This window comes from Coturnix japonica, chromosome 6 (genome assembly GCF_001577835.2).
Source record: "Coturnix japonica isolate 7356 chromosome 6, Coturnix japonica 2.1, whole genome shotgun sequence".
Classification (NCBI taxonomy): Eukaryota; Metazoa; Chordata; class Aves; order Galliformes; family Phasianidae; genus Coturnix; species Coturnix japonica.
Window position 1 is genome coordinate 29,404,897 of NC_029521.1, and position 23,026 is coordinate 29,427,922.

The 23,026-nt window shown below is 40.5% G+C and overlaps 1 protein-coding gene across 3 annotated transcripts in view; it reads left to right on the top strand.

Moving 5' to 3' along the window:
- DOCK1 (dedicator of cytokinesis 1) overlaps positions 1-23,026 on the top strand; it is a 226,220-nt gene that overhangs the window by 167,055 nt on the left and 36,139 nt on the right. For 2 of the 3 annotated variants that reach the window (XM_015867551.2, XM_015867552.2), the window contains exons 34-40: positions 5,613-5,698; positions 5,891-6,047; positions 9,108-9,148; positions 10,374-10,464; positions 13,439-13,558; positions 20,259-20,348; positions 22,816-22,920. In XM_015867551.2, the coding sequence (XP_015723037.1) occupies positions 5,613-5,698; positions 5,891-6,047; positions 9,108-9,148; positions 10,374-10,464; positions 13,439-13,558; positions 20,259-20,348; positions 22,816-22,920 (690 nt within the window). Of the gene's footprint in view, positions 1-5,612; positions 5,699-5,890; positions 6,048-9,107; positions 9,149-10,373; positions 10,465-13,438; positions 13,559-20,258; positions 20,349-22,815; positions 22,921-23,026 lie in introns of those variants that run through there. The other variant, XR_004307685.1, reaches the window with a different exon arrangement.

Consider the following 23,026-nt stretch of genomic DNA (forward strand, 5'->3'; position numbering starts at 1 on the left):
TGTAGGATGTGGTGAAAAGCACGCCATGGAGAAAGCAGGAGGCAGGGGGAGGTGCTTGTCTTTGGCAAAGGGAGGCGTTCAACAGGTTCTCCCAATCTCATGGCACTGCATCACAATATGATTACATCTCATAGCGCTGCATCACAATATGATTACGTCTCATAGCTCTGCATCACCATATGATTACTTTTCATTGTTCAGATGCGTATAAATGAGTAGAAGTAATTATTTGAAGATGCAAAAGTATCTAATTAATAAGGTAAGGAATTAAGTCAGAAGCCCTTCTCTTTATTCTCCAGTGTTATGACATATTGAATAACAAAGGAACAGCCCTCACATCCAAAATAACCCCCCACTCTGCAGTAGTGAACATGCTGAAGTTACAAGTCCCATATGTCTGGTTTTCAGGCTGAGCAGCATTATTAAGGAGGATTGTCAAAGTGTCCAGTGGTGTTACCGTCAGAGTTATAAGCATGCAAGATACAGCTTGTGTTCTTCTGCTGTAAGAATAAGGAGCTTTGTGAAAGTAATGGTCTGAGGAAAGAGCCCCAAAACCAGAACAACACATCTGTTCCATTTGATACAAATTGGAAAGCCACTTAGCATAATAGAGCCATTGCCAAAAAGATAGAAAAATGATAGAGAAATGCATAATGAATGAATGCATAATGCAAAATCATATAGAAATGCATAATCAATGAATGCATAATACAGATGATTGCTAAAATAAAACTACGGCTGCATCTAAAGTACCTCGAGCTAATGTTCTGTTGTGAAGAGAATTAAATGAGGAAAGATGGGAAGAAATGAGGGGAAAACCCTTTTAATTCATTTCCAGCATTTAACAATAAATCTTAGTGTCATCAAGGCAGTGATACCAGCATTTTAATTTGCTCTGTAATTTCTTGTTGGTTATCAATGAGTTTCAAATTGATATAATTCTTCTTAGTTAGCTGGTTTACTCAAGTATCTATCGCATTTTACAACCTGTAGTTCCCTTGTAGGTCTTCTTTATACCAGCTCTGAACCCTGCTTTAGCCTCACCCTCTCCATGCTGTGGAGTTGAGGACAGAACAGAAGTGATTGAAGTGTAAATGTTTCAGTTTTATTTATTTTCTGGTCTTTCAGGATATTGTTACTCATCTAAAAGCAAGGGAAAAATCTGATACAGCGAGTCCAGGAACATCCCAAATTCCTTTGTATTAAATGGCTGCTGGACCTGTTTGCTGACTGTGATGCTCTGGGAAAATGGGAAATGGAACAGGCAAAGCTTATGGGAATTTCCACAACCTTCATAGTGGCCTTTTAACAGTTTCAAAGGGTCTTTGTGTTATTTCTGTGCTAGGACTAATTCCCGGTGGTGTTATCTGTCCTTTGAATCTTATATGGCAGATTCATTATTATCCCGTATCTAAACAAATTTATAGCAGCTTGGAGGATTGAAAGACCTCCTCGTCTACAGCTAGATTAAATTGTCAGCTGGTGCTGCAGTTACAGCCTGCCCACACTTTAGGTTTAGGTAAACCCAAACCAAAAATTATTAGCTGAGCAGACACTTGAAGATGCTTGATAACTTACATTGATTTGTAACCACTGTTTTCTCAATATGAGAGATTGTAGCAGACAGATAAGCAGTGGATATACTCTATGCTAAAGTTCATGCACGTATCCTAAAGGGAAGCTGAGATCTCGATCAGCTACAAGGAAAAGTTGATAATAATTTCCTATAATCTTCCTAGCATCACTCCTCAAGCTTTCGCTGCCAACAGAAAGATAGAAATCCAGCTCATCGATAGTATATATATATACTATATATATATATATATATCCCTTAAGTCTCCAGAAGGAATCTCATGAAGTGTCAGTGTCTTTAACAGGAACATGGAGAATATAGTGCTTCTTCACTGTTCACAGGTTGCCCAAGGAGGCTGTGGATGCCCCATCCCTGCAGGCATTCAAGGCCAGGCTGGATGTGGCTCTGGGCAGCCTGGGCTGCTGGTTGGTGACCCTGCACACAGCAGGGGGTTGGAGCTGGATGAGCACTGTGGGCCTTTGCAACCCAGGCCAGTAAATTCCTTTGTTATAATTGCAGCCCTAACTTGTGTTATCTTATATAAAGAAAGAAAAGGGAAGTTGGAGATTTTTTCATCATAGGCCTGATGCAGCATCCCAGAGCCATGTGCTCATGTGACTCCATAGCCCCATTCTTTCCCTGTTGTGGAAGATAATAGCTGTGTGAACCATGCTGTGTGCCAGTGACACCTTCTTTTGTGGAGAGAAGAAGGGATCCTGACAGTGTTAAGCAACGTTTAGTCATCTGGGTTGAGTGATCTGAGCTACATCATCTCCTTGATAGGTGTGAGGAATGATTGCAGAGTAAGGGATGCTGTTAATGGTCCTTTCCCTTAAAAACCTCAAAACACCACAGCTCGGTTCAACCCAAGAGGGCTGGCACAACAAAGCCCAGGTTTACAGAGATTTAAGTAAAATTGATATCAGAAGAATAGTCATGGTCCTGCGTGACAAATGTAATTGCTCTTCTTCATATGAGTAATCTCTTCCTAAAAAATACATCACCTGCAGGGCTCCTGCTGGCAGCAAGTGTCATTTTTCACATCGGTATGGAAAGTCAATTTCTTTCTGGTCTCATTAGAGAACATGAATTTTGTGACTTCTCTGTTTCATCGGCGCATTGCTTCACTGTTTTATTTGACACATCCTTTTACTGTGGGAACGTGTTTCAGCTTGGGGTTGCCTCTTAGAGGAGGTGGATTGCATTATTCTTCCCGTTCTCATTTTCCTGTCATTTTTGAATTATGGATTCATGGTATTAAAAACCTTATTTCACTTCACTTTCCATTCATTCCTTCACAAATAAAGTAGTGCAACAGTGGAACGGGTTACCCGGAGAGGCTGTAATCAGCCATCCAAGGAGATCTTCAGGACTTGGATGAGTTACAGTTGGCCTGTTCTATATTGGAAATGATTTTGCATCACCTGGGAGTTTGGACTAAATGACCTTTGAGATCCGTTCCAGTCAGCGTTCCTACGAGGCTTTTTGGGGATGATTTGGGGTGTAGAGAGAGCACCTTTGAGATTAAATAATCTGACCTTTTGGTTTTTCATCTCCAAAACAGTCAAGCGTAATAATAAACATTGTTTAGGGTAGAATATCTGTTGTTTGTGTACTTAGTTGATTTTATCTCTATGTGCACAATGCAATCTCAAGGTAGGATTTCCTGACAGCTCGCAGTTAGGCTGAATTGTGCACGTTGTTAGGCTGTATCCCAGATTTGCTCTGAGCAGTAGGTGAGCAGGACGTTCTCTGCAGTTACTCATCATGATAGCTCATAGCCGCCGAACTCACAGCAGAGATTGTTATTTCTCTGTTCTTAAGACAATTCTGGCAGGCTGCCATTCAGAATGGAAAAATAACTTTCCCAGCTTAAATGCAGAGGATAAAAACTCTGGGGTGCTCTGTGAAGGTAGGAGACTCTGAACATCGGTGAAGCTGATGATGAGAAAACTGTGGAGGGTTTTGAAATGGAGGCTCACAGTTACCTCACCACGTACATACAGCAGTTGTTTTAGGACCAAGGTGCTGTGGCAGAGCTAAGGTCAAGCGACTGCTTGATATTTGACAGAGATGTTATGATAACCTCTGCTGGCAGAGGAAGGGCTGCGTGGGCAGAGCGCAGGATTCAGTGTGTTGGCAGAAGGGCTGGCAGTGGATGGAGGTGCACCTCCTCAAAGTGATATAAATTAAGGTGGTATAAAAGTGCTCTCATGTCGTCAGAGTTTCATCGTGACACAAGTCTTTTGGCAAGGGGTGTGTGATCTCACACTCCTTGCTGAAATTAATATGCCATCAGAACTTTGTATGGTGGGCTGGAAAAATGTAGCATCCTCTGAAACCAAACCAAACCCAGCTGCTGGCTGCAAATGACAACTCGTCTTCCCCAGCTTCCCTTGGGTCTGACCCTAAGGAAAATATCCATCCCCTGCTGTCTCTGCTGCCCTTTGATTGCTAGTTACCAGCCCTCTGCAGAGACTGCTGGGCTGGCAGGAAGCTGCACAGAGATTTTTCCTCTTGGCACATTGGTTTTGATTTTATCTTTCAGCATAGATTTCAGCTAAATCTTCTGCATGTGACCTCCAGTGCAGAGCTTCTCGAAGCTGTGCTTGTTGCCTCCTTGCTTGTGTCCCTGGTGAAAGAAAAGTCAAATTTTACCTTCAGACTTGTAGCAGCAGCCTGTTTTCACTGTTACAGAAAGCCCCATTCTGATGGACAGTGGGAAGTGGCTTTAGCAGAGGAGCTAGGACTCTTGGCACTATAAGGTAGATGTCCTGTGAGGTGGAAGCACTTTATGAAGAGCAAGAAATGCTGTTAGGGTGCTGGGGACCTGTGGTACAGGGAAGGAGAGCTCATGGCTGGAATTGTGGTAGCGCATCCTTAGCTTGGAAGGCTGTGGCGCTGGGCAGTCTTCTGTTTTCATCTGTGCATGATATGCTGTTAATATTAACTGGAGATGCAAAGTACATCTCTTGACATTTACCAAAATGTTAGTACACTTTGTTCTTGCACAGGTGGCCCTTTGCTTCTCCTCTGAGTAGTCAGGTATTCCTGAAACAAGTGACAATGAAAAACCTGAAACCAACAGCTCTGTCAATACATCCCTGTATTGTAGCTCTGTATTGTAGCTCTGACTAATGGGGTCACAGTCACCTGCGGGAGGATCTTCTTTTCACCCTGGCTCTTGTGCTGAGGTTTCTTGGCAATGAGTTGAATCACTGCTGATGTGGATGTCTGTACTTCTTTAATGCAGGGGTACGATTTAGATGATGAGATTGACTTGTCACATAGCAATAGACCTGGAGTGATCCTTCCTCTGCTCATAGTTTGAACTCATTCCTAATCTGAGCCCTAGCAAAAGAGCAGCAGCAGTCAAACCCTCTGTAGTCATTAAAACTGTGAATTACCCAGATTGCATTTAAAATGGTTTCTAATGCCTGCTTAAGTTTGCGTTATTTCCCCAATCAGGATATTTACTCTTAAGTTGTTTGAAACAGATCCGTCCTGCTCTGCAATGCCTTATTAATGGGTTTATTGAGTCGTGCCACAGTAGGATCAATTCCTGTATGCTACCAAGGGACGGGATGTTAGCAGTGCTGGGGAGTTCAGCTGGCAGAGCCAACAGCCTGAGCAGCCTTTGGTGTTATCAGTCATCTCCACTGGAGCTTTCTCAGCTCTCTTATTTTGCCATTGTTTCTGTTGTCATTATTGCGAGGGACATGGTGTCTTTTTTTTCCTTCCTTATTTCCCTTCCTTGTCATTAAGCTCCTTATTTAGTTTTACCTAATGCAAATATTTAAGCTTCATTTAACAACCTGACCAATGATTTCTTCAATAAAAAAAAAAATCCTTGTAGGGCAGCGGATCATCATGGATGGTCTAATACCAGAGACTGCAAACTCTTGAAGTCAATCAAGCTTTAAAATAGAGGCGAAACGTCTCACTGAGATGCCCAACCAATCTGTGAACCATTGAGACTGCAGCCATAAAGTGAAATATTTGCCATCTGATTATTTACGCTTGCTTTGTTTAATTATAGTTTGAAAATGAGATCATCACAAAACTGGACCATGAAGTGGAAGGAGGACGTGGAGATGAACACTACAAAGTGTTATTTGACAAAATGTAAGTGTTGATCAGCGGCGAGATTGATGTCATGGCGAAGTCAGGAGAGAGGGCAATTAGACTACAATGAACTTTGTAGCCCAGAAATAATTAAAATCTGTTAATGGTGCGCGATATTTCAAGTCGCACCTGAGTCGAGGTTTTTTTTCTATGCCTGGTTAACAAGGTGTGTGTAATTGGCTTTTTTTTTAGTCTCCTGGAGCACTGCAGGAAGCACAAATACCTCGCTAAGAGCGGAGAAACTTTTGTCAAACTTGTTGTCCGCCTGATGGAGCGTTTGTTGGACTACAGGACCATCATGCACGATGAGAACAAGGAGAACCGCATGAGCTGCACCGTCAATGTGCTGGTAAGCAGGAACGTCCTGCCTGAATTGATGACTTCAGTTGTGTCCCTTTAGCAAAACAGTTTGTTTCGTTGTGTTTAGATTTTCATTCAAGTTTAGTTTCTTTTTATACTTAATGAGAGCTAACATGGGTGATGTCTTGAGCGACTTTGAAGGAGGAGTGTTCCAGGATTGGTCTTTGTGGGGCTACTCATTGATATTTACTATTTGTGCATGAATAACTTCATGGAGAAGAGCCCTTGACATAAGGAACAAAGGAGTCATATGCGGTTTTCTATTGAATGCATGTATTTGCAGTCCCATTTGTATTCTGCTCCTATATTCAGAAATTTTGAACAGTCTTGAATCATAGACTCATAGAATGGCCTGGGTTGCAAAGGACCACAGTGTTCATCCAGTTCCAACCCCCTGCTGTGTGCAGGGTCACCAACCAGCAGCCCAGGCTGCCCAGAGCCACATCCAGCCTGGCCTTGAATGCCTGCAGGGATGGGGCATCCACAGCCTCCTTGGGCAACTTGTTCCAGTGTGTCGCCACGTGCTGAGTGAGTGTTATTAGTTCATGGGAAACAGAAGCAGCTTGTTTTTTTTTTATGGATACAAAACTTTCCTTCTCTTCATTTGAGAAATTCTGCTGTGTCTGGTCTGCGCTACAAACCTTGGTCTGTTGAGGTCAGAGCTGGAAGAGCAGGATTTGGTTCATTGTACACTGCTCGTGCCTGTTGCTGGAAGCATTGGGGTATGAGATTTTATTAGCACGAAATCAGCACATCCAAAAAAACTGTGTTAAAGTTTAGAGACCTCTAACGTACTGCTGGTTAGATTTGATGTTTTTCATTAGGGCTCAGTGCTAAACTGCAAGCAGTTAGGGAAACATAGCCACTATCTGCGTAACGTTATCAACACATGCTTCATTTCAGTGTGGGGTACAGACAGTGCTTATTGCCTAATGCACTGTGGCTGATAGATTTCATACAGGCTGGGCTGGAAAGATCTCAGTAAATAGTTTGTAGCTTTAGCACTTGGGATTGCTGCAAACGGTCTCAGCTCATGCAGCACAGCCTTTGTGCTGCAGTGTCGTGCAAGCTGTAAACGAAATGAGAGAGAGTATAGAGACATCAAGTCGGGGATTGGGATTTTATTTTTAGTTTGTTTTTCCTCTCTGTGCACATCAAAAAGCATCAGAATGTTTAGTAAATGGGGAGGGAGGGGGAACTCGGAGAGATGTCACCGGCTGTTGATGCAGCGAGTGCCCTTGGGTTGCTGCAGAAAGGCACAGTGTCCTCCTGAGCAGAACTGGAGTTACAGAAAGCTGCAGTTAGCACCAGGCAAGATAGGAAATAAAATATCACACGCTCTACATGCTCTGAAGCACGACGACAATGTAAAAAATGAGGGAAATTTCCTAAGGAAGGTGAATGGATTCATCTTTACTTTCATTGTAATTCTCATGAGAGCCTTCCCAGTAATTCCTGCTGTAGCGGCCACAGGGGAACCGATGGCACATGTAGGGTTTGGTTTTGTTTTCTCTGTCTCTTGATGGTGATTCTGCCATTGGAATTCTTCTTCAGGTGGTTGCAGGTGATAAATCCTGTGTGTGATGTACTGCTGTCGAGTTAAATCACAGTGAGTTACCCACACACAGCCCTGCCACCCAAGTCTGCAGAAAATGGATGAAAGCGTCGTGGGGCAGAACTTCACTTAGCTTTCAGTAGGCATGATTTAAAACCTGAGGTTGATTTGAAAGTCCTGTTTGCCCTCCAGGGCCAATACAGTCTTTTCATCATTCTCCATGCACCTGAAGTGAAATTTATGCCTTTGCAAAATCTGACCCAGGGCCAACGCTCAGCGTAATTCCCAGTTGAGGTCTCAAAAGAGTTCTTAATTGGGCCTTTAATAATACACAGGCTTTCACAGGATTAGGTTTGCCTGTATCGACTATAGTTTAAGTCAGAGGTTTTGATATGCGTTTAAGCCAATGCTGATGTTAAGGAAAAATAAAAGACCTCTCTTTTCCCTTGGCTGCTTGTTCCTACCTCTGCCAGCCCTGGCAAAGCATGTGTGCAGCCAAGGGAGCGGGCAGGCCAGAGGAGGGATGGTGAGAAGACAAAGTGATAAGCAGAGCAGGAGGGGACTTTCTGGGGAGCATCGTTTCATTTGGTTCAGTTTGTCTTTTGAGTTCAACCTGAAACTGGAGAGTTGACTCATCTGAAATTATACGTGCACTAAAAACCTGCTCTTTTGCAACAGTGTTGATTCCTTTACACATTTTGGATCTCCTTGAAGGGGATGAGTTTGTATCAGGCTTATGCATGTACTGTTGTTGGGCTTGTGAATGTTTTAGTGCCTGCTTACACTGGTTTAATTTTGCACTGAAATACACAGTAATTCAGTGGAGGGCATAAATTTCTTTGTAATTTGTTTTCTTAGATATTTTTCTAACTTTTGAAGGCAAACTTTAAATTAGATTCAGAAAAGCCTTTAATATCTCGCCCAATTTATCATATCCTGTGTTTACAATATTTGTAGTGTTAACTAGTTTATCTCAAGACCGGAGGCATTCAGACATTTCTGAAGGGAATGATGAGAATGAAGGCAGATAAATAACACTAATCTAACATTTTATTTCAAAGGAAGCTATTAGAATCCAAGGGCAGGTGATGTATTGCTCAGCTAAGGTTTAGAATTTAAAATCTGTAGAACAACTGTTTCTTAAAAATTAGGGTTTTATATATTACAGAATTTCAACTGAAATGGATAATGATGTGTGGCTCACAAATGCCGGAAGCAAATATGTAATGGTAATGCTCTTGCAAATTCTTAACCTTTACAGTAAGACAGAAGCCCTAATATGGTACATCATAAAGCATCAGGGTTGGATTTCGTAAGTTAAATAACTTGGGTTCTATCACTAGAGGCAGATTGTGTTTTGCTGTTTGGAGGTTGATGCCGTCCAATAATGAACTTTTTATTCATCTTGTGTTCCTTATGTATTTATTACTGTGAAATCAAAGACTTTGTAACAATTTTTTTTTATTTAATTTAATTATTTTTTTTTTTTTTCAGAATTTCTACAAGGAAATTGAGAGAGAAGAAATGTACATAAGGTTTGTAAACATGACAAAAATCTGCTTGTCTGTAGCAAAATTGAAGAAAATTAAGATCTTATTAAGCAGTCACTTGGGGGCTGAATGGAGGGATGCAATGGAAAGATGTAATGGAAAACATCCTTTGTCTGAACCATCAGGACATTCAGAAGCTCATCCTCACTGAGAACAGTGAGCATTTGTAGTTAAAGGCATGAGATTGTTTTTTGTATCCCTCTTCCAACTTCTTCAGTTTTATTATGATGAACACGTCAATAGGCATGAATGTTATCGCACGAGGAACATAAGTAAGTCAAAAGAAAACTGACTGAAGAAACAATTTTCCTTCCTAGTAAGGTAGAAAGTATGTGACTTGAGTAAAATGGGCTATTAAATAATAATGATGACTGATACTTACTTTAAAGCTTTTAGGAATCCTTCAAAATCTATTCTCACAGAAAGTGAAAATGGTAATATGTTGTTGTGCTTTTTGTAAACCTCAGGGTTCCTAGTCCTCTATTTGTGCTTTAGCTTAAAATTGGCTTGACTGTTGTGCTGCAGTGATGAAGCTTTTCTTTGACTGCTATTTTAGGTAGCTAAGTATTATTCATGAATTCATTCTCAGATGCTTGTTATCTATTTGGAAGACTTGTCTCTAGTAAACTCGCTTCCTATTGTTTAAATGGTTTTAATTATTGCTTTTAATAAAGTGCAAAAATGAATAATATCTAGCAGAAGGCAGGATTGGGAACTGGGCGTGCACCTTAAGTCATGAGTCTGTCTTGAACAGCAGGTTGCCCTCCTTGGCATTGATGTGATGATAAGCTCCCACTCAAATTCTCTCGTAATTCTGTTAACAAATTTCTATCAAGGATATCTAGATATTTTTTAATTCCCATTTAAAACAGCTGACAAACAAATGAAGATAATCCCCTTTCAGAGGTTCAATGATATTGAAGTTGAGGAATCGGACTTGCTTCTTTCTATAACTGATCAATTAGAGCAGTGTCCTCTGTATGGAACTCATTGCTCTTCATGAGTCACTGGGAGAAAAGCTCAGTGGGAATGCAGGTGGTCCTAAATGGTTCTGAACACAGAAATATGAGCAATGAGAAGTAATCCCAGATGCACTTATATGTTTAAACAAGGATGAACTGTTGTATTCTCCAGAACAAGTTCTTTTGAATTAATTTGTAACTTTTGATAGCCAACCTGTTCTAAGAAGGAATGCTTTTATTACTTTCAGATACCTGTACAAACTATGTGACCTGCACAAAGAATGTGATAACTACACAGAAGCTGCCTACACGTTACTTCTGCATGCAAAGCTTCTTAAGGTAAACACTGACATACGTTGCAAGGTCTGGAGCTCATGCTACCACTAATAAAAGTAGTAGTGATTTTTGTCAGTCATGCAATCTGTATTTAAAACCAATTAACAGCTGTGCACTGTTTCTTGTTTCAGTTTAATGTTTTGCATGTCTAATTAATTCCTCAACATGCAGGAATAAAAACCCTCTGCCGTTAGTATATGTGTATGTATAGATGTGTGCGTATGAATGGAAGCACAGTCAAGTAAAGACCACACATCCAAAACTGTAAAAGCTGTAATATACATTTCCTTTAAATATCAAAATTATGCAGTGTGTGGAGGCATTTGTTTCTTATGACAACCTTGAGTAAGCCATAGGTATTATTACAGAAAGTGTGCTAATAGTAACCCCTTTTGTAATGGCAGTGTATCTCATTCCATGCTGTGAATTGTTCTTAGCAATCTTTCATTTAATCCGAGCAATCTCAAGAGAACTGGTGGTGTAAAATGTCTGTTTTGAGAAGTGGAGGACGTTAAATCAAGCTCTTCTGAAGGATGTATGAGGAATTATTTGTGCCTCAAAACTGAGTAAACTGCATCCGAGCTATAAGAAGACTAAGTATGATGCAGAGCATACTTGTGCAATTTGAATTAAGACACTTTGAGATATATTTACTATATTTTAAATCAGATAGAGCATTGTTACTCAGAGAAAATGAGTAAAATTGGTCTGGAGAGTAAAAGCACAGTAGCAGAAGCTTTATGCATTATTAAAAGCAGGGACAGTTGTTGGACACAGCCCATTGGATGCAGTTACTTTGGTAGTGAAATATTCTGGGCTGAGACACATCTCAGAGGGGTGAGGAGCTGAGGAAAGCTTTGGCATCTTCATTCACACAGCCAGGTGTAGGCTCTCACCTGAGGGTAGAAGTTGGAGCATGTAACTGATGAGTCTGTAGCAATAAAGATCTCTCATCTTCCTACTACGGATGTAAAACACAACTACCAAATTGTGTGGTATTTGCTTATGAGGCCTTACAAGAGCGAACCTCTTAGAGAAGGTACTACATGGCCTTTCCCATGTGCTGCATTTCCTGGAAAAATGATGAAATGAATGGTGTCAAAAAAGTCATTCCAGCTTTTGCCCTTTATGTCTTTACCTCATTGGTCAGTGTGCTTTATGTGACCTTAAATGAGAGCTTAGCCAATTCCATTTTTTCTTACAGAAAATCTTCAGAGTCTGGATGAGTATCTTAATATACTCTTTTAATGTACTTGAAAGAAATATCTGGTTTTGTTTTATTATAATGTGGATCAATAGAAGATGGTAAATATGAGGGTAATCTTTATTTATTACAGGCTTTCATCGCTAAGCAGATGTTTGTTTATAAATACACTTTATAGGTTGGAAATACTGTCTTGTAGAAGTGTATTGATCTGTCTCCTGTAATATCATACCAGTTAGCCGTGGGTGGAGCAGCTTGGTGCTACTTGGGACGCAGCTTTATCACACCGTGTAATTTCAAGTAGTTGAGCTATTCTTTCAAACCTGGAGGACAGGATTTTCAGTGACACTCATCATTCTCATGTGTTGCATCAGACTGATTTTAATGGGATCGCTCTTAGGTCAAGTCTGAGAGCTTTGAAGAATTTCACCTGTAGATATGCAAGAACTCTGTTTTCTCCAGATTACTGCAAGCTGATGATGTCAGCTTTGGTAAAGAGACTTTATGACATGAAATAATATAGTTTTAATTTTCAACTCCAGTAACACAAGGTGGTGGCTCTTAGTTAACTGGAAAAAATGCCTTTGCGGTGGAGACTTGCTGAAGTAGATCTCTTTCATAAACATGGCAATACAGTACAGAGCTGTGCTGTCATTAGTAGATTGGAGAGTTCCACTGTGTGTTTTTTAGGAATGATGTAAAAACAGGAAGGCTTTAAGAGAGCCATCAGCACAATCTTGTACAGATTTCTTCTATTCCAAAAGTTATTTTTCTGGCCAGCCCTCCTTCTGTAGTGGCTTCAATTTTTTCAGAGATTTTTTTTTAACTTCATTTCTTAAGGCAACAAGCCATATTGGAGCACCTGTCCTTGTCTCTTTTTCAATCTATGAAGTTTCATTTGATTTAATGGAGATGTGCGATTTGATTTGATGGAGTTTTGTGAGTTCTCTTAGGTATTAATTTCCTGCCAGCCTCATGAAAATAGATAGCATTGGAGAGGTAGGATATAGTATTAGTATCCTGTCTAGGGAGAAGGCTCCGGTATTGTCTCAGCTGCAGATGGGTCCTAGGGCATACTGGGGGGAGGAGGGAAGGGAGATGTAGAAGCGATATGAATACTGGAGTCCAGAGGTTTCAGCTGTGTCTATCCCTTACTGAGCAGCAGAGTATGGAGGTATAAAGAAATCCATCAGGAATTACATAGTTATCTTGGGACTAGGGGAAGACCCATTTAATATGGTAAGACCCATTTAATATCTTTGCCTTGTTTATCTGTTAGGCATTTGTCAGACAAGCAGCTATTTGCAAGCAGTCTGTATAAAGCTAGTTGCGCTTTTCCACACCTCCAAACGTTCTCAATGCATTTCAGCTCTTTAATTTCTGTGCCTCTAGTCATTTCCATATGTGCTGATGAATCTAGGCTCTGGGGCATCTCTGAACATAAACCTGCTAGCGTTCATTATGCATCCAGCAGGTTGCACCATCAGCAGGCCAAGGTCAGGCTCATCAAACTCACTGAGGAGAGGAAGCCACCTCGAGAAGTTTCCTTCCAGCTGATATATGTAATTAGCCTCCAATTATAGAAATGGCATGCAAATAAATGGCCCTTGTACCCAGGGAATCAAGTTACACAACTGTAATAAAATATTTGCTAGCTGTGATACCACTTCTTTAAATCAAGAATGTATATTTCATTTAGCCCAAATTTACTGACATGTTTCATAAATTCTGATTTGCCTCCATTTTTCCACTTTTTCTTTCTATGTGATTTAGTGGTCAGAAGAAGCGTGTGCAGCACATCTTACCCAGCGGGATGGATACCAGGCTGCTACTCAAGGACAGCTGAAAGATCAGCTATATCAAGAAATTATCCATTACTTTGACAAGGGCAAGGTAAAAAGAGGGGGGAAAAAAGTCCAAATATGTTTTGTTGCTTTTCTTTAACTTACTTAGAAGTTGAATTGTAAACATTGTTTGCATCAACCGACCTTCAGGGAGCTTTAAATTTGTAAGCTGTTATATGGAGTGCTTTATGTGAACACCTTGCCAGCACTTGGAAGATAATAATACTTTAAAAAAGAAAAATCGTAGTAAAAAAAAAATCAATGCTACATTTATAACTGCTCTGTTAAAGGTAAATGCATGTGCCTATGGTGCCATGGAGAAAATAAAAAGGGAGTGATACGTGGAACTTGCAGGCCTTTGTTTTTCCAGCAATTGCAACAACTGACACAGTACTTCAGTTACTCTTGTTTTATCTCATGTACACACCCAAAAAGAACTGTGTCAGAGAGGGGATGTGTGGTTTGTACCATAAGAGGTTAATGGAGAGACTGAGAGATGTTGTTGCTCTTGTTTTTCCAAGAGGAATTTGATGTTGTGAGGTGGGAAGGGGTGGCTGTTGGCATTATTTGTCCACAGAGATGCTGGTTCTGGCATAGAAGGCAGGGAGGGAAGCAGGGATGTATCAGAGCTTGGAAACAGCATGCCTGAAGGGTGAAAATGGAGAGGTGAAATTCTCTTCATCGGGATGTCCCAGAAACATTGTCATGAAATGAAAGGAAGTAGCACTGAAAATTCTACATTTACTCCATTTTATTGCAGTTAAACAGCTGAATCTTCATCACTTTAAAATGTATTGGTGAAGTATGATATTGAAGGGGAGCACTGTGACCACCTGTTCATATTTCTTTGCGTAACTGGGATTCCTGCTTAATTTATTTTGGTGAGCAGAGGATTTATTTTCAAAGATCTCTTTCCCCTCTGCAGATCTTTGCTCACTTGTTTTCTGGTCCCCTGAGTTGGTGATAAGGCTTTGTATCATGCAGCGGTGAGGAAAAAAAATCAGTATACAAAGAGAATATGAAAATATGACATGAAGTTTCAAATGGCAGGTTTCTGCAGTAGAATTAAGGTGATCCTCTCAGCTGAGGTGTTCTGACATTAGGGTAAATTAACTTCTTGCATTTACCTGTGCAGTTAGCAAATTTAGCAGTTGCTTTAACAGTGTAATTCTGTGATCAGTAGCTCATCTGGAGCAGTATCTAAGTGTGTTTTTAGAATCGTGTACTGATAAACTAACAATTTCTGCCTCTGTCCGGCAGTTTGCTCTGTGTTGATCCTGCTACTTTGCTTTCTTCTCCCATAAAGTTAACAAGAAATGTCTACCGATGGCCCCTTTTTATCCTGGATAATGGTAGAACTACTTTCAGGCTCTTAAAGAAGCTTGGTAGTTGTGTTTTACTGCTATTGTGAGAACGTCCCTCTTCCACTCCAGGCTGCCTTGATATACCCATGCTTAGAGGCATGTAGCGTAGCAGGATCAGCTACGAGGTATAGTTTAGTGCTTAGTGGTTTGTTATAGCTACAGTAATGGGAGGACAGTTGATCTTGTAGGTCCTTTTTAACCTTGTGATTCTAGGATTTCTCCAAAGGTAACCCTTGGTTTTAAAATGCTGGCATTTCATGATAAAGGCTGATGTAGTTCAGCCTCTCAACAATCACGATCCCATTCTCTTAATCAGGGTAATTTCTCCAGAGGAAATCTCAAGGCACTTTACAAGTGTAGAACAACCATGAAGCTTACTCCTTAAATATAAGCATGCATGTTGAGGTGTATGTAGAGGAAAGTTGTAATTTTATATATTTACTATGCAGAGAAACATATCACTTCTAGACCAGAGGTGCCTTAGAAGTTTGTAATATAATAGGACCAAATATGAGCTTGTACTGAACGTCATTTGTCTGTGAACAAAATAATAGTGTTCACCACAAGTATCCTCATTAGGAAATTAAGGCTATAAGGTGCAATTTCTGTTCTTTGACATCATGGATTTTATTGCTCATCAATAATGCTTTTTGTTACTCTTCCAAGGCCCTCCTTTCCAGAATGAAAAGTTGTTCCTTCCAAGTGTTGGGCATGAGATTATTTTTCTCTTTCCTGGACTATTTGCCTTTACTGTGTTGTATGTTGTACTTCCCAGTCTCATCTCCATTTCTCTTGGCCTTTGCCCTTAGACGTTTCATCTTTGCTCCTATCACAGCAGTCTAACCTGTCCTTTGAACTGCTCTTCAAGTGTTTGCTCTTTCTGTGTTTTGTTGAAGTCTGGCAATTTTCAACAAAGCCCTTAATCCAGGGGCTTTACTGAAAATTGCTTGGCTAGAGCATATCACAGTGAGAAGGAAAAGCAGAGGCAGAAATAAAAGGAAGATGGAACAAGATGAAATTTTACCTTTGTGGGGCAGTTGATGTTAGTCAGTGCTAATGTACTTCTGAAGCCAAGAAATTCTCTGGTGTTGTTGACAAAGATATCATCTTGAAGAAGGATTATGTGGTCTCTGTAGCCATATAGGAAGCTGCAGCATTCTTACCCCTGCACGCTAAGATGTACAAACCACATCGTGATTGCAGTTTGCTGGTGGATGCCCCAGTCTATAAACGAGTAAATGTTTTCTGCTGCTCCTTCGTAAAGTGAAAGCATTGGTCCTCTAGAGGAAAAAATAGGTAAATGCACACTCCTCACCTGTTTCTTCTCCTTCATCCTTCCCACCTCTTAAGCCCACAAGAAAAGGCTTTTTTACTGGAGGCACAGAGCACAAGATACTTGAAATGCCCCAGTAAATGGGATATCTTACGCCTCTTGAATGCTACGCTAGCAATAGAGAAATATTGGTTTAATAGTGTATTTAAAATTTTAAGCTTTCTTGATGGTTAATTAATGCTGTCTGAAATATAAACAGTGCTGGGAATGTCCCTCATACCTCTCAGTGTTGCATGATAATATGCTTCTCCTAGGCTGTTTTATTTCTACTGACCATTAACTCAGCATGAGCTAAGAAATATCCTAAGATTCTCCTTTGCTGCTATTGAAGAACCTCAATAACTAAATTGAATGCTGCAGTTCTTCGGGCGCAACAAGCAATCTGGACTTCAGAAGTAAATTAAATTGCTCCTTTTTCCCTAAGGTCCTCCCGAATTCTCAGAGTCCTTCGCATAAAAATTTGCAGCTCATGTCTACATCTTAGTTTAGTCCGTATGCATTTTTCTTATTCCTTTAGTATAAAAACCATTTTCCTCCCACTATCGCAAACCTCTCTCTCTGGTACACTCTGCAGATAAATTGTTTCTTGTGTTAATGAGTTGTATATCGTACAAATCCTGTGTAGTAGCTCCCAGTACGGCTCATTCCTCCAGAAGACCTGCCATGTCCTGGGCAAACCTGGGAAAACTTCCAATGCAGGAAATCTGTCAGGCAGCAGATGGGGAGTTATTGACCTTCAAGAGTATAGATTTCATTTATCAGAATCCTTTGTCACAGCCATGCAATGCTCACCTGAATAAATCTGCTCCGTACCAAACAGGACATTTTCAGTCTATTTCACATGGTATTTTAAATATACAGTTATACAATATACTGCTGCTACAACGTATTAAAAATTACCAGATTTCAGTTTTATTTTCAGCGGCGTTGCAGATGTTGTAGTCCAGCTGCACAAACAGTGGAGAGAAAAGCCAAGTGGTTAATTGACTCGTGGACCTCTGGAGTTCGGGGCAGTTGACATTTAACAAATTGAGTCTTATAACACAACTCCTCGCCATTCCTTTGGAGGTTTGAGCCGGACAATTGGATTTCGGAATAGAGATGCTGGAGCAGAGTGAGGTTTTTAAGAGACAGGAGCAACAAAAAGTGAGTCCTGTTGATGCAGGCGGATTCCTTGGCTGGAGAGGTGCCAGGTATTGGCACAAACTGAAGCAGTCTTTTCTCATAGTTGGGCAGTTTTATCGTGCATCTGCTGTGGAATAGAGAATGGCTTTGCTTCTTTGCGGCACTTGGAAGTGTTACGTTAAAAATAACTAGACAAAATATGAGTGTTGTAACTAGTGAACTAACTTACAGAGAATGTTTGGAGTAATTCCAGTAATTTAAGTGAGAAACAGTTGTTCATAATACCTGTTTTTTCCTATTCATCTTCATTTTTACGTTAGGAAATGGTTATTAAAATGGAAGAACGCTAGTATCGTGTGGTTACAGCTTGTATATTAAAGATACTAGATACAGACTAAATCTATAAGATATAGACTAAATCTATATGGTATTTAATTTGAGAATTCATTCTTCAGGCTCTCTAACTAGTAGCATTTCTACAATTCATTCCTTATGTTCGTATTCCCTAACTCAGAAGGGTTTGGTTGGGCTGGAGGAGCTGCCTCATGGTAAGTGCCATAGAAGCACAGCCCCTGCTCTGGAGAAGTTGTGGTCTGACTGATAGGGGAGGGAAGGGATGGGAGAGGAAGGGAAGGGAAGGGGGAAAAAAATGGGCCCAGTGCAATTAATTTGCACTGAATGGCATGCCATGTTAGTATCCATTTGCCAGGTGGGTTTTGGATGTGTGGAACTTATTCAGGATTCAAAGGAAGAACTGAATGAGTTTGTTTACAGCATTGATGCAAATCTAACACAATTTAGATTGCCATTTGTTTCAAATCTCCTTCATCTGTTTGCCTGAGGTCATCTATATGCTTATTTTCAAGATGGAAAATACAGTAGAAGTGCTTCAGTTTTGGTGAGCAACTGGTTAAATATGAGGCATGCAGAGAGCCGAGGCAAGGAGAGCAACTTTAACACCATTTTCTGTGAAATAAAAATGTGCAGAAGTAGTTCTGGATGACTGAAGTCAAGAAGCCGACAGCAGTCAAAATGGAGAGAGGTTAAATGGTTTTGAAAGGTTTCACTTGCTGACTTATTGAACAGCCAAATGTTAGTTTAGTTTCTGTGCACTGGTAGTGTGTTGCTCCTCTGAGCCAAAATTAAGACCTAGTATGTGAGAGCATGCTTCATGTCTGCAAATACGCCTCTGCTATTTAGCCCACATTAATTTTTGTCTAGAGATAAAAGTATGCTCTGTATCATCATTCTAGATTAGATTAAACATTGCGAGCCTTCCATTTGCAAAAGCTGTGTTGCAGGGTGTAGAAACTGCCTTCTGATTTCTTGCAGACATGGGTCCCTCATTATGGTGATTGTAATTAGTGTTCCAATGTGGTTTTGATCTTCGAGGCACTTGACAAGCATTAGTAACTCATGCTCATTCCAGCCCTCTCTCTTAGATAAATAATACAGTGGAACTTGTTGTAGAAACGAGAAAAATCAGAGAAGAGATTAAATATTGTGTGAATTGCCAGAAGTCAATCACCACTCGGTCCCTGTTTGCCCAAGGATCCTGTTTCCTCCTAGGAGCAAGGGATTTTTTTTCTCTAGTATTCAAGAGCTCCTTTTCCTTTGCTCAGATATACCAGCGACTGCTTGTGAAGTTTCTGGCCCATATTTCACCCTTACTTTAAGAGCCTGTCATCTTCCATAATTATTTTTCCTGCTAGCAGCTACAGCATCCTCATGATGTTCTCCTCCTCTGACATCAACAGCAACTCTTCAGGTTGCTCCTTTCCAACCCTTCCCTCCCTTAACCTGCTTGGGCAGCTTTTCAATTTGCAGGGCAGGAGCCTTCCTTTTGGGAATTGGCTTTTCTGTGACAGGTTGAAGACTTGCTGAATATTCATCCTGCCTGGTCTCCTAATTGCCACTTCCTAGGAAAAGAAATGAAAACTGATGGATCACTGGGAGGCTGGATGCTCTGACTGAACCTCTTCTTGCCTGTAGGGCCAATGTCTTTTTGGAGCAAGGGGAACTATATGTCCTGTCCTTTTGCTCAGTCCTCTTCCATCCTGCTGCTGTGTGGAGCTGCAGCCATCTCTGTATTTCACATGGCCTGCTACAGAGAGGAGAATTAGGGGACATGGACAGGAGATGTGAATTAAGATGAAGGGTAATACGAGGCAAATTGATATATAACTTGTTCCAGCTCTCATTTTCTTAATAAAGTGAGGTCAGCATGGCCAGCCAAATTTCTGCAGCAGAGACAAATCATCAGGTTTGATCCTAGGTCTCCTGGTGTGCTAATTTAAACATCTTTCAGGGTTTGAGTGGTTCTTTACATTTAAAGTAGGAAAAAATGAAAAATACACGCTTAAAAGCATGTTTGGTGCTCTACTCGTTAAGACTGTTGGCTTCTGAAGAGCTGAAGGGTATTGTTAAATTACTTTGGGTCAGTTGAGACAGCTGCTGAATTTTATGGTTGGAGAACAAGAGAAGGGAAAGAACCAATGGAAGTGTAATGAGTATTTGTCCAAAGCATTATCTGCAAGATGCCCGACCTGTTTAATGAAGATTATAGATATTGGAGGAGGAGAGAGGTGATGATGAACTAGAATCAATTAACAGTGTTTATCAGTAGACCTGGGTTCTGGGTGGCTCTGTGGCCAAGCCATGTTTATACATTGCTGCGTATCTGGTTGGGCTGGCAACAATCATTTCATTTCTGAAGTAATACGATCATTGTACTTAATTTGCATCAGAGACATATGGGTAATGCTGTCCCAGCTATTTGGCGCATCTGATGCTCAGTGTTTCCAAGCATGGGACGCAATGCGTTTTGTGGTGTTTTATAAAGATTTATTTTATTCCAATGTCGTTGTTTAACCAAGGTGTGTAATTGAGTTTTGTTGTTTTGTGGGTGTTTTTCTTTGTTCCAACAGATGTGGGAGGAGGCCATTGCCTTGGGTAAGGAACTCGCAGAACAGTATGAAAATGAAATGTTTGATTACGAACAACTCAGCGAACTGCTGGTAAGTTTACTAAGTAACATGGACATCCAATGGCCTCTTCAGAATACAGTTCTTAAGGTTTTAAAATGATATTGAAGATCTTTCATGTGAGAGTCAAATACCAAAATAGATGCCTGCTTTTGGCTTTTTTGGGGATAAATGTTAAATAACTGGCTACTAATGGCTACTAATTAGCCGAAAGAAAAATGTTGCCATCGTGTTAAGCTGATGTATTTGGAACATAAAAGGAAATTCGGAATTTAAATATAAATGGGAACAAGGCAAAATCGCTTTTCTCATTCAAGTGTCTTTCCACATTCACGTTCCTTTTTTTAGGTATGAATAATCCCCAGGCATTCATGTCTAGAGTCAGTTATTTTTGCCCCGACACTACCCATTCATTATGCCTGCACCATTTTTCTCTTGCTCTTCCCCAACAAGATAAATGGCAGCTGTCACTTTCCCTCCCAACTTCTCAGCCACGCTCACAGGAGCCGGTATAAACTTATGTTTGGAAGATTTTTGACTATCAGATTTTTGATACGTTTTTCCTTTGCACACCATTTTTTATCCAGTTGTTTCGGCTTCATCCCATTCCACCTTAGCTGGTCATTTATACGGCACCATTTGTGCCCTGTTCTTCAGCTGACAACAGTGCTTGGTTTGAGACTGGCTGGGAGCCATCTCCCCAGGAGCATTTGGTGGGGAGAAAAGGATAAAGCCCAAATGCTGCTCTTCTCAGCTCTGCAGTTTCTTCAGTCCTTCATCAGTTCTTCTCTTTTGTGCAGTCCATCATTCTGTCCTCCAGCTCTCCAAGCCTGAATTTTTATCCTTTTTGCATGGTCCTTTTTCTGTGGCCTTTAAACTATTTTTAGTGCCAAGCTGAGTGTAGTCATCTGCCTAACAGATCTGGAGCATGGCTCCATGTTGCTTTTTACTCCCAAGTTGTAGAGAATTAAAACAGAAAGCATTTCTAAGGTGCTTTGAGAGGTAAGGAGAGTTTTCCTCAGCATGCTGACAGTGAGGCTGTATCCAATAGAGAATATTCTGCATTTCAATATAAAAGGAATCTGGTAAAGATTGCTCCTGAGCTGGAAATGACTCTCTTGTGTCAGGTATGATCATTCATCAGTAGATAACTGCTCTGAGTCCCTTGTTTTTAATTTTCTATCTCCTTCCTTTCTGCTTGCACATGGGAATGTGATCAGCTTTTGTCACGAAGGCAGCCACACTTTATCATCCTTCATCCACTTTTTGCAGTTTGAATTTGCACTTTGTATGGTGTAGCTGATGGTCAAAAATACTGCTAGGTGTTTTTTACCACTTCTCTCTCAGAGTAAATACATCAATAATTACATAAAGGGATGTAATTACAAGAGAGGCAGCGGTGGAAAGTGAGTTTCATCTGCGTATGGAAATGACATTTCCCCCCCTTGTAATAGGGAAAATCCAGAACTGCTCAGTGCAACTTTATCTGCTGTCTGTTTGTCAGACAGGAGAAACTGTAGGGAGAAATTAACAAAGTCGTACATTAGGCATCCATCCCTGGTTGGGGAAGGATGAAAACTCAAGCTCTAATATGATTCAGGTCTTGCATATCCCGTAGGCTTTTCTTACTGGTGCTACTGAATAACAGTGAGCCGGCCTTAGGTGGTGGGGGGATGTTCCAGAATGAAAATAAACAAGTTTTTGTTTGTTTCTGTTATACCTATTGGCTCTTTTGTTCAAGCAATAGGAGATATTAGGCTCTAAGACAATTCACAAATGGCAAAATAGTTCTGCTACAGCTGAACTGAGAAGTGTATGGCAGATCTGGGTCTTTGTAGTCTTCTTGCCACTTACTGTTATCTGTCAAATGGGATCAGTAATAAACCTCTGCAAAAGTCAGAATTTGTTCTCTTATGAAAAGGAATAGACTAAAAATAAGCTAACGAACAGATCGTCCAAAGCAGCACATTTGTTACTATTTCATCATTTGAGATAAAGAAGGATTCCACTTAGAAAACAGATGGTGTCTGACATGCGTGTATTTATTCCAAAAGTTACATTTCCTGCAGTCCTCAACCACGTGCTTTCTGGTGCAAATAAACAGTTGTAAATATGAAAGAGAACTAGTAGGAAAATGTAATGAAATGTAACAGCAGAAAAGCCAGAAGTCAGCATCATCGAAAGGCAGCTTTACAGTGTGCGTTTCTCCATTCCAGCCTTTCAACATGGGCTGTGTTGCAGCCATGAATTCAAGTTGCTGTGCAGATTCATGGCCTTCATCAAAATTTCATTATCAGAGTGGGATAATGAGGCTCACCCAGATGAGCTTGAAAACACTGGATACAGAGTTTTGTATCTCAAAATATTACTCTATGTCTGTTTAAAACAGTGAAGAAAAGGGCAAGTGAGATTCGTCTTCAAGTTAGAGCTACAAATAAGACATGTACAGGTAATCTACTTCAAGTTTATAACATTAAAGTCTCTCCTGTTTATTTTCCAGAGAAAACAAGCTCAGTTCTATGAAAACATTGTGAAAGTGATAAGACCAAAACCAGATTATTTTGCTGTTGGATATTATGGCCAGGGATTTCCAACTTTCATAAGGGTAAGTGCACATCTTCATCCACAGGCAGTAGCCTGATTTCTTCCATTGGAAATTTCACCGTGCTGTGCCCAAAGTGCACTGCTGTCAGTGTGTTATTTACTGTCTG